Raw genomic sequence first — 10,657 nt, 5'->3', positions numbered from 1 at the left:
TGTCCCTCCCCAAGCCTGCTGGTCTCTTCCTGTTAAAAGAGTTTTTCCTTCCCATTGTCACAAAGCGTTTGTGGTGATATGATTGTGGGGGTTTCCTCTGTGTTGTTGTAGGGTCTTTATCTTTTTTGTGAATAAAACTTGAATTGAGTTGTGTTAGCCTCGAGTCTGTAAGGTGTTTACAAAGACACACACGGAGCATTCCTGGTTCAGGAAGCATCAGTTTATTCTGATTGTAAATGTACGGGTGTTAAAATATTCTCGCTGCCTCTGAATTCAGCCGAGCGTGTTCAGCCTGACGCACGCACACACACACAACGCACTTTATTTTTAAACACTTCACAACATTGCTTGCTATTGAATGCAGTCCGGTACATATAGGCTGATGTTTCTTTGTTTTTCTTAAATGTTTTTTTATTTAAAGTTTTAATATGTCTGCTGTTTGGCAGGCCGGCCATGAAATGTTGAGGTTATAACGCTTGAGCGTGCGCCGGCTCCAAGATGCGGCTGGGTAGTCGCCTTTGGTCAGGTGGGTCTTAGTCGTCCAGGAAGAAATAGTTCCCACTCTTCTTCTGTTCCGTGTCCTGCAGAGAGATGAGGCAGAGGTCAAAGGTCGGACTGATTCCTCCTCACTGACATCACCGTTTGGATTTTTCTGTCTACCCCCCTACATAAAGATTTCCATGTAGTGCAGCAGCATATATAATGCTGGGAGGGCTACACTTTCTAATTATTATCTCTAAATAACCCCACAGCTGAGTGGACGACTGCAGCTCAGCACAGTAAAAGCTCTTAAGTGATCACATGTAACGGTAGAAGAGCCTTCAGTGAAACCGGAGGAGCACTGTGATGCTTCCTCGGGTTTGAACAGATTAAGAGAAAATACTAAATGCCTCTGAGCGGGTCAAGAGATTAGAACCGTCTGCTCAAATCCAAGGCTTTGGGCAAAAACAGTGAATCGTAAAAAACGTTTGCTTGAAGGGGCGGAGCTAAAAGTCCTCAGTCTCTGCAAACTTGCACGTCGCCTTGAAGCCGGCAACTGATTGCCTGAGAACATTCCAGGGTCCAGTTGCCTAGGTAACTCTCTAACACTTTTACTACCAGGTTGTATGTCGGTCAGCGGTGTTCTTCGCTCTCATTGGCTCGCCTGTAAGTTGAGTCAAGTCTATTTTGGTTCCCACCCTCCTCGTTGCACCAGCTGTTATTTCGTCGAAAGTCACTTTATGATCTCTGGTCGCCCTGTCGCTTCCAGCGTGTACGCAGCTTCATCTTTATCACATATGTCATCCTGTTGCCTAGCAACCACCTTCCAGTGGGCTAAAATGACCCATTTGGAGTATTTATGCACCGCAACACTTTATAACAGCATCGCATCGGTTTAATTTCAACAAAACTTGTTGATACAAAACTTGTTATGCATGACATATGTCATCCTGTTGCCTGGCAACAATGGACTAAAACACAGCAAATCACACTGCAGCATGAGTATGTGCAACCAAGATAAATTAGGATTCTTTTGACCTGAAAAGCTAATGGTCTCCAAGAAATAAAAACATGGAGCTGGAAATGAGCCTGAACCTAAATATATTCATTAAAAATATATTTATAATATATAATAATGCTTTCCCTCTCTATAGTGTACTGGTTTAGATTTGTATTTTAGTTTCTTTGATTTATTTTTTAACAAATGGGTTTTATTTGTTAGATCAGCTTTAAAGAAACGTCCTTTGGGTTGAATCAGGAATGTTGTAAATCAAAATAAATAGAGTTTATGGATCTACCCGCTGCATCTTTGTCATGTAAGACTCTCAGATCTGAAGAAAACTGATTTCCGCCTGGCTGAAGCACGGCACCAATCACAGCTGGACTCTGCTGTGTGGAGCTCTGTGCATCCCTGACACCTGTGAGGCAGGGCACAGGTCACGATGAAATCACTACAGCTCTGTATCATTTATCCCGGTGTTGACGGGCGAGGACTCGTCATGTGTCACCACTGACATAAAACCTCCACATCACCCCGGAGGAGGAGGAGAAGCCTCACACTGGTGCCCCTCAGTACGATCATTGAGCGTCTGCACTGACGTCACTAAAGCGCCGATAAAAACAACTACAATCATAAACTGCGTCAGCAAACTGGCTGCAGCGGCACCTGTGACAGGTTACCAAAATCAGGAAATGCACGACTGGCTGAAACGACACCCAGAAGTTACTTTTTAATATTATTAGTTCAGTGCTGCATTTTCGTGTCAAGAGTCCGTCCGTGTGTGACGGTCAGTGTGTTTAAATAAAGATTCAAATAAACATGGAGGTTGGGTCGTGGCGTTACCTTGATGGAGTTGAGTTTGTTGATCCTCGGCCTGAAATTGTTCGGATCTCTCCTGAATGTGATCTCCAGCAGCGACAGGAAGCGATTCATCCCAGCCAGCAGACTCTGAGGCCTGAAAAAACAAACATCACGTTACCGTGGCGGTGGCCGGCGAGCTGACGAAGCAGCTTAGACTCGACGGTTCATCTTACGTGTTGGCTGAAGTCTTCTTGGAGGGAAGCCCGTCAAACACGATGACTCTGTCGGCCAGGTAGGTCGCCATGATGAAGTCGTGCTCCACCACGAATGCTGTCTTCTTGGCGTGGAGGATGTACCTGCGAATAAAAGACGTGTCACAACAGCGCCACACACGGGCAGAGACACGCAACAACAACAAGGCCTTCTAATTAGACCGTTTCAGGTCATCCAATGTGGAAGTTCTCCTTCTTAATTACATATTTTGAGACATGACAGACACTTCTTACCATCTTCCACCGCTGCAAAGATTAACCATTCAAATAACAAAAATACTGTTGAGCTGTAAATCATGCAAAGCTACTCACAGAGTCCAAGAATGAAGCTGAAACGAGGAGATTACCTGAAATATGATTATTAAGACGCGCTCTCGTCTGACTTTGTATCAAAGTAAAACTGAAAAGAAATCCTGAGTTTTAAGCCGCTCGCTGTGGATTCGTTGACGCTTGTGTTTGAGGATAAACAGGAAGGGAGCTGCTTGAGGAGCAGGGAGAGGAGCGCATACCTCTTGATGACTCTGGCGGCCATCAATCGCTGCTCGGAGTCCAGGTAGGCAGAGGGCTCGTCGATGAGGTACACGTCGGCCGGTTTTCCCAAACAGAGTGTGAGGGCGACTCTCTGCAGCTCACCTCCAGACAGGTTCTGCACCTGTGGGCGGAGCAGGCAGCTTCATCACCCCGTCTTCATCGTATCTCATTAGAAAACGCTTTCTACCCTCCAGTCGGCTCAAAAAGTCTCCTTACATTTTATTTTAATTATGTTTAAATTGAGTCTGATGACACACAAGTAACAAAATAAAATGGAAAAAGATGGATCGGCGCCTTATCCAGGACAAAGATCAGGTTAGTGTGTTTGTGTGTACCTCTTTAGACATCTTTGCGGGGATCAAAAATTACAACGTTACTCTACTTGTGGTCACTTATGAGGACAAAGGGCCTGTCCTCGCGAGTTCGAGGGCATTTTTGAGACTCCAAATGTGGTTTTAGTGTCAGGGTTACAGTGAGGCTGATGGTTAGGGTAAGCGGCTAGGCTAGCATTAGGTTAATTAGAGGGCCGCTAATTGTTTGTCTCTCTCTTACATCCTGGTCGATGATGCTCTCGATCTGCATCGGCTTCATGACGTCGGTGATGAACTGCGGGTGCGTGTAGGCGTCTCTGATCTTCTCGTGCAGCAGAGCTCGGACGCTGCCCTGAAAACGTAAAACACACTCGACTCCATCAGAGTCCGGACCTTGGTCGCTGCAGATTGGTTTTCATGATATGAACAATGGTAAAAGTCTGGTTCAACTTTATTTAAACTTTTTGGACTCTGAACCCTGGATTTCTGTAAATTCAGTTTGCTGGCTAAAATCAATCAGCAGGCTGAAAGCTGTGAAACAGACGGATGGATGATCCTGTCACGGGTCCGCGGTTAGAAAACGAGAGCTGACCTTGAACTTGGGGCTGATGGTCTGAGGCTTGTAGCTGACGTTCAGGATGGGAATCTCGCCTGAAAGACAGAGCTCAGGGTCAGTGGGTGCGTCCGGTTTAATCTGGCTTCATCTGAGAGAGAGAGAGACTCACCTCCTCCGTCAGGCCTGAGCCCACCGGCCAACATCCTGATGAAGGTCGTCTTCCCTGTGCCTGGAAACACACATACACACTTTCAGACGTGCACGTGTCAGCTTTTCCATTTTTGTGGGAAACAGTCAGAGGAAACAAGATGATCCATATTTTTATTATTTTCCTTTAGTGCCATTTTAAATGAGCTCGTCTGAGCTACGAGATTTTTCATATTTTGCAACTTTTCTTCTCTGAAATTAAATAACTGACTAAGAAAAATTACAGGTTCACACCCTTTAAATTAGATTTTTTTAAATTGGCTTGGAAATGATAAAATGTGTGACGGCCTCCAAAGCTGCTTCTGAATGAAACATCTGAAAAGTTCAATTTAAAACCATTTTTAAACCTTGACCACAGAGATTTAGACTAAAACCCTCAGCGCAGCTCACCATTCTCTCCCAGCATCACCATGATCTCAGAGTCTGTAAACTCTCCTCCTTTGATGTCCAGCGTGAACTCGCCCATCGTCTTCGACATGTCCGGATACTGAACAACAACAAACAATCAAACATTCAACAAAGAAGCAACTCGACTCATTTTCTTATGCTGCTTTTTTGCAAATTGTGCAAAACAATATTTTCATTTTCTTGCACTTCATAAAAATTTGTGTATCTCAATAATGAACGGAGTTGGTCCTGTGGTGAGCTTTAAAGGGTTAATGACGACATTTCTAAACCCACAAGATCGAAAAAGCTCAAGAAAGAAAAGGAATCGGCAGATAGAACTACAGCCCCGTGTGACGAAGCTTTTATTTTGAAAAGAAAAACGTGACAGGAAATGAAAGTGGTAGGGGAAGAAAAACAAAAAGAAAACAACGAGCCAAAGCAAATGAGCAGTGATTCAGATTAGGCACATAAACTGACCTGGTAATGCCTGAGTCTCTTCACCTCCTCCTCATTGGCCGTCTCGGCCACCTTGAAGACCAGCGACGTCTCACGAAACCTGAGATTCTCCGTGGGGACGTAACCGTCCAGGAAGATGTTGATACCTGGAGGAAGGATGCAGGAAGATCAGGACATGCTTTGGGTCCACTTAGCGACAGTGATATTAAGGACAAATACCACCACTTGTTTCTTCACACTTTTACAGAGGTGTGGTGCAATAACGTTTTTACCCTCTCTGACGCTGAAGGGCATGGTAACGACTCCATAGGCGCTCGGGACTCCGTACAGACAGCAGATGAAGTCCGACAGGTAGTCCAGCACGCTCAGATCGTGCTCCACCACGATGATGTACCTGCAACGCAACATCACGTTTAAGAGCGGCGGTGCACCTCCAGGGATCAAACCGAAGCTTTGAAGTGACAAACCTGTCGGGGGTGACGAGTGAGCGGATGGTGATGGCGGCCTTCAGCCTCTGTTTAACATCCAGGTAACTGGACGGCTCGTCAAACATGAAACTGCAGCAGAAGAGCAGAAACAAGAGGACGGCGGTCAGTCTGCGAGCTCGGCTCTCAGCTCACAGACAAAACAATATGTTTGTTAAATATTAAATAAATAAGCTTTCGGGCTGTTTCCTCACATGTCAGCTCTCTGGATGCAGACGACAGCACAGGCGAACCTCTGCAGCTCTCCTCCGGACAGATCCTCCACGTTCCTCTCCCGCAGGTGACTCAGATCTGCAGACAAACACAGAGATGCAATTAGAAATGTTGTTTATACGCAACATTAAAAAAAATCCAAAACAGGGGGAAGATCCCTGGGATTAAACGCTTATTTTAAGAATAGGAATAGTTTCTGCACACAAACTGGTTTATCAGCTCCACACGGAGACACACGCTTTCTTTAAATATGACCCATGAAATAACTCTGTTCCAATGAACTGTGATGTGTCACATGGTCCTCACAAGAGTAAATAGTGTGTATCAACCTAAAAATACTAACACACGACTGTGTTTGTTCATAACGGCACTAAACTGTTTACAGTCGGCGTGTAAACGCTTCCACATGAAGGTTCTTCAGCTTGTAATTAAGAGAGTGTGTGTGTGTGTGTGTGTGTGTGTGTGTGTGTGTGTACCAAGTTGTTCGCAGACAAGGTCCTGCGTGTCTGTGTCATCTTTCCTGCTCAGGATGGCCCCTACTGACCCCTGTAGGTGGAGACGAAGAATTACAACCGGCCATCAGAGTGAACGCCCATGCCAACAGGAACGATATATTCAAGGAAAAGTCGGGAACCTTGACGGTCTTTGGGATCTGGTCGACGTACTGCGGCTTCACGATGGCCCGCAGATCGTCCTCCAGGATTTTGGTGAAGTAGTTCTGCAGCTCGGACCCTCTGAAGTAGGTCAGGATCTCCTGCCAGTCTGGAGGATTCTGGGATTTCAAAGTACGGATCATTAAAACACAAAGCTTCTGACAACGAGGTCAATGTGTGGAAATGATCCCTGAGGGTGAAAAACTCTGGGGTCTGTATCAGATCCAGGATGATGAACTGAGTGTCTGCACTGAGGCCTAGTATAAGAAAAAGCAGCATTACTTTGAATGTGAATCATGCAAAGCTGGGCTGACAGAGTCCATGTAACCATAACTTGGTGTGTTGTCCTGCACAAGTTAATCTGTTCGTAGCTTTTCAAGCAAAAAGGTTTACTGTGTAAATGTCCCTGAATTCTGTTCCTTGCAACACATCTGTCTTATGGAACAGATGTGCAAATTGTTCTACTTTACTAACAGGAAATATGGGATTTCTAAGGATACTTAAAGAAAATTAATAACAAAAGTGCAAAAATTCCAGAAAAGTATCAGTAAGTTGTGGGTTTACAATGAATGAGCTGAACAACATGAGTAAATGAGTCAAACTGAATTACAAGGGAGGAGTTTTGTTTTTAAATGGAACTTTAGAACCTAGTCAAGAATTTCCTTTTGGCTTTGGCTAAAGATCTCAACCATCGTTAGCAGTGAGAAGAGCATGTGATAAAGTTACCCGACCGGTCGGTGGAGCCACACCATAATCTTTTCCTGTTGCTAAACTGATGGCCAGCAAACCAAAAATGGCAACTCCACCCAAACATTATCTTCTCAGGCCAGCAGCAACATGACTGCTGGCCTGTGTGTGTGTGTGTGTCGTGTGAACACTCACATCAAACTTCCCCAGGTTTGGTTTCTGTTTTCCGGCCAGAATTTTCAGAGCTGTGGACTTGCCGATACCGTTGGTCCCCACCAGCCCCAAAACCTCACCGGGCCGGGGGATAGGCAGCCTGCACCACACACACACACACACACACACACACACACACACACACACACACACACACACACACACACTATAAACATCTTGACCCACCATAACAGACTTTAACATAAGCTAATAATCAAATAATTCCATCATTTAGTGTCAGCTTTCCTTTCAGGCGTTTCTGCTTTGGTTTGACGGCTTTTCTTTGCTGCCATGGTTCTAAAATGACTTCATTGCTGAGCAATAATAATAATAATAATAAGCTCTTACTTAAACACAAAGTCTTAGCAGTGTTTCTTTACATAGATGGGCTACCTGGGTATGTTTGTGCACTTCAGAGACTTGAAGACTGATTAGTCACGTCCCATGCTTTTATTTTTAAAGTCCAATTCGTTAGCTTCATAGCATAATTGCCTAAGTCATTTGACTAAGTCAATGACTTAGGGACTTATGCTATGAAGCTAACGAATTGCTGGTATTGAACTAGAGCTGTGCTTCCTGTCATGATGTGACGATCCTCGATGTCATTCAGCTGCCTCTCTTTAATCAGGAATTACTCTGTCCAGCTCCATGAGCCCGTTAGGGTCCGCTTACATAAAATGACGTAAATGTCATCATCAGACGGTTAAGACGAGGGTCTGTGCGGAGGTTTGAATGCCGCTGTTTCAGTGACCACGCAACAACTTCTCAGGAATGACTACATGGACAGCGGCTGTCCAGCTGTTCGCGTCTGCAACAGAGTATATTCAGAGTACAGTGGTCGTACCGACTCGGACAGCACCATCACAGCCCTGGGTTAGGACCTCAGTGGAGAGGCAGCTGATTATTGCTTTTATTTAAAGCATAAAAATCATTAACAGTTGAAACATTATTTTTATTATTCTCCCCTCCAAGGTCAACCTCTCACTTTTTAAAGGTCCTCTTGTTGTACGGAGAATGAGCATCAACTTGTCTGGATCATCAGAGCTGGCTCTCCAGCTATGAGCAGTAGCAGGTTCTCAGTTGAGGAGTCCAGCTTCCACCCAGAGGGCATCAAGTGAGAAGAACACTCACAGGGTTGTAGACCTGAGTGGACGTAAACTTCTGTTTGCTGTTGAGATCATCACGTGGAGCTCGATCCCCTTTCACGGATCCTAAATCTCCTCCAGGAAATCAAAAGAGCGATCTTCACTTTTGATTTCATCTCCATGGAGTAGTAAAGTCACAGGGAGATTCTTTTATTTGTGTGAACAAAACAACTTGTTTCTCCTCAGATCCCGCGAGATGTTCCAACAGAAGTCCGTGTTGGACAGTGCTGCAAAACCACACCTGACCTGATGTGCAGCCTCCAGGCTGAGAATCTGTGGACCCTCCAAACAAAAACTGAAAGCACTATCTATTAACCAGTGTTAACTAAAATTAGAATCATAGCACATGGTGGAGGTGATCAGAACTAAAGGAGCGATCCAAGAATAACAGCTACGCTGGAACTTAATTCCGACCTGTTTCCCGAGGTTTTTGTAACATGTCAGAGGAAACACTGCTCAGCTGTGAAGTGAAGGTAAACAGACTGGAGGTTTATCGCCGTACCGGTGCAGTTTGAAGGAGTTGGCGCAGTATCTGTGTGTGGTTTCCTTCTCCAGGTTGCTGGGAAGGTTGACGATCGACAGTGCTCCAAACGGACATTTCTGCAAGGAGAAAAAGTCACGAAACAAACTTCAAACACACTCTTAATAGTTTAAACGTTGTGACTAAAAGCAGTCTGAAAAGATCATTTCCTGCTAGATATTCAGGCGCCAAGATTACCTTGACGCAGATGCCACAGCCTATGCACAGAGACTCTGAGATCCACGCTATCTTACTCTGTGGAGTCACCTCAATACACAGTTTACCTGAAGACACACACGGTTCACATTTAGACACATTTCTCTCTCACTCTAGTTTGTGCCGTCGGTGCGATCATCTCCACACTCACCCATACGGACGACCGGGCAGCTCTTCTTGCACTCCTGACGGCATTTCTTAGGTTTGCATTTGTCATGGTTGACGATGGCGATCCTGGTGTTCTTATCCGCCATGATTGAGGGCGGGAATGATGGACGTTAGCACCTGTGGAGCTGGAGAAACAAATTGATATCTGAGGAGCTGGTTTTGAGAAAATGTGATTAAACATACAAAGAGAAACAGGAACAATTTATAAACTGAGTCATGATTAGCATGCAGCTGCCCAAAACCATCCAAAAAGTCTCTAAATGTAGAGTGCAGCAGTCGGGGTCAAACCTGCGTCCACATGCACAATGTTAACTCTGCTGAAACAACACATTCGCTTCTGAACAAACGCTCTTTTTATTCAACAATAGAGTGCTGCAAATCTCCTGCCTAAACCAGCCTCTGGCTGCATTTAATACCTGCTGTCTTTAATTCTGATCCTGGTCTGGTGTGTGCGTATCTAGGCCCCCAGGAGTCGGGCCCATTTGAGCTTTGCAGTCTTTTGTAAAGGAAGAGCGAGCCACACCAGGGTCCATTTAAAATTCTGCCCTTTCATCGTTGCTTCACGTCTATACGCATGTGTCTGGAAACACCCGCTTCAACTCATTTAAACAATCTGTGCCCAACTTTCTTTTTAGTTCGGCATTAATTTAACTCATAATATTAATTATTTTAACTAGCTGTATTCTAGCATGACGGGCGGTGGCGACGAGCTTCAAACTAGGGATTTCTCCTCCAATAACGTGCTGTTCTGTGGTGCATACATATGCCGAATTAATAAACTACCCATAAACACTTTAAAAATGTCTTGGAATTATAATCTCATGACTGTCTGCTACGGTGAGTGATGTGAAACATCATAACTTGGGAGATTTACGAATGGAATTTGGCGCATGATCCTGTCGTTAAAAGAAAACGCAATATTTTCAGGGCCCGTCTCTCAGCAATACGAGCAAACAGGGGAAACCACACTGACTGACTCCCAACAAGCTGTAACCATACAATTACACTGGATAACGGACCAATTATAAAGAGACGCTTGTCCGGTGGAAGCGAAGTTTAGGATGTTCATTGGAGAATGCTAACGGCTAGCTTCACGATATTAGCAGCGGAGGCCCAGCAGCCTGACATCTGCTCGTTTCCGTGGCAATAAAAACGTCAAAAGCAATAAAATCCAGGGCGATGAGTACGCAAACTCACCCTTATCCGGCTCCAGCTACCCGGTTAAGAAGGGATTAGAAGAGAAGACACGTTTAGAGACAAAAACTGTGGGGTGAAACTTCTGTTTTTTTCCAGCAACGTGTTCCTCTCACGGGCTGGAAGCCGGCAGGAAAGATGGCGGGAGTATCGCAGTTAGCA

General features: G+C 44.9%; 1 protein-coding gene across 1 annotated transcript; it reads right to left on the bottom strand.

The window, feature by feature from the left end:
* Positions 1-205: 205 nt before the first annotated feature.
* abce1 (ATP-binding cassette, sub-family E (OABP), member 1) lies at positions 206-10,651 on the bottom strand. Its single transcript, XM_085392955.1, has 19 exons — positions 10,499-10,651; positions 9,285-9,426; positions 9,116-9,201; positions 8,900-8,997; positions 7,235-7,352; positions 6,334-6,471; positions 6,176-6,245; positions 5,681-5,777; positions 5,469-5,558; positions 5,274-5,395; positions 5,023-5,147; positions 4,549-4,645; positions 4,121-4,180; positions 3,988-4,046; positions 3,637-3,747; positions 3,063-3,205; positions 2,515-2,637; positions 2,324-2,435; positions 206-581 (listed from the first exon to the last, which is right to left on the bottom strand). Exons 2-19 carry the CDS (start codon positions 9,385-9,387, stop codon positions 534-536), a joined length of 1,800 nt encoding a protein of 599 aa, XP_085249081.1. The 5' UTR covers positions 9,388-9,426; positions 10,499-10,651; the 3' UTR covers positions 206-533.
* Positions 10,652-10,657: the final 6 nt, after the last annotated feature.

The sequence above is a fragment of the Rhamphochromis longiceps genome, linkage group LG3 (genome assembly GCF_057381845.1).
Source record: "Rhamphochromis longiceps isolate RC_006_pf linkage group LG3, R_longiceps_female_GT1.1, whole genome shotgun sequence".
Taxonomy (NCBI): domain Eukaryota; kingdom Metazoa; phylum Chordata; class Actinopteri; order Cichliformes; family Cichlidae; genus Rhamphochromis; species Rhamphochromis longiceps.
Note: the sequence above shows the minus strand (reverse complement) of the source record. Positions and strands in the feature narration are given on the sequence as shown.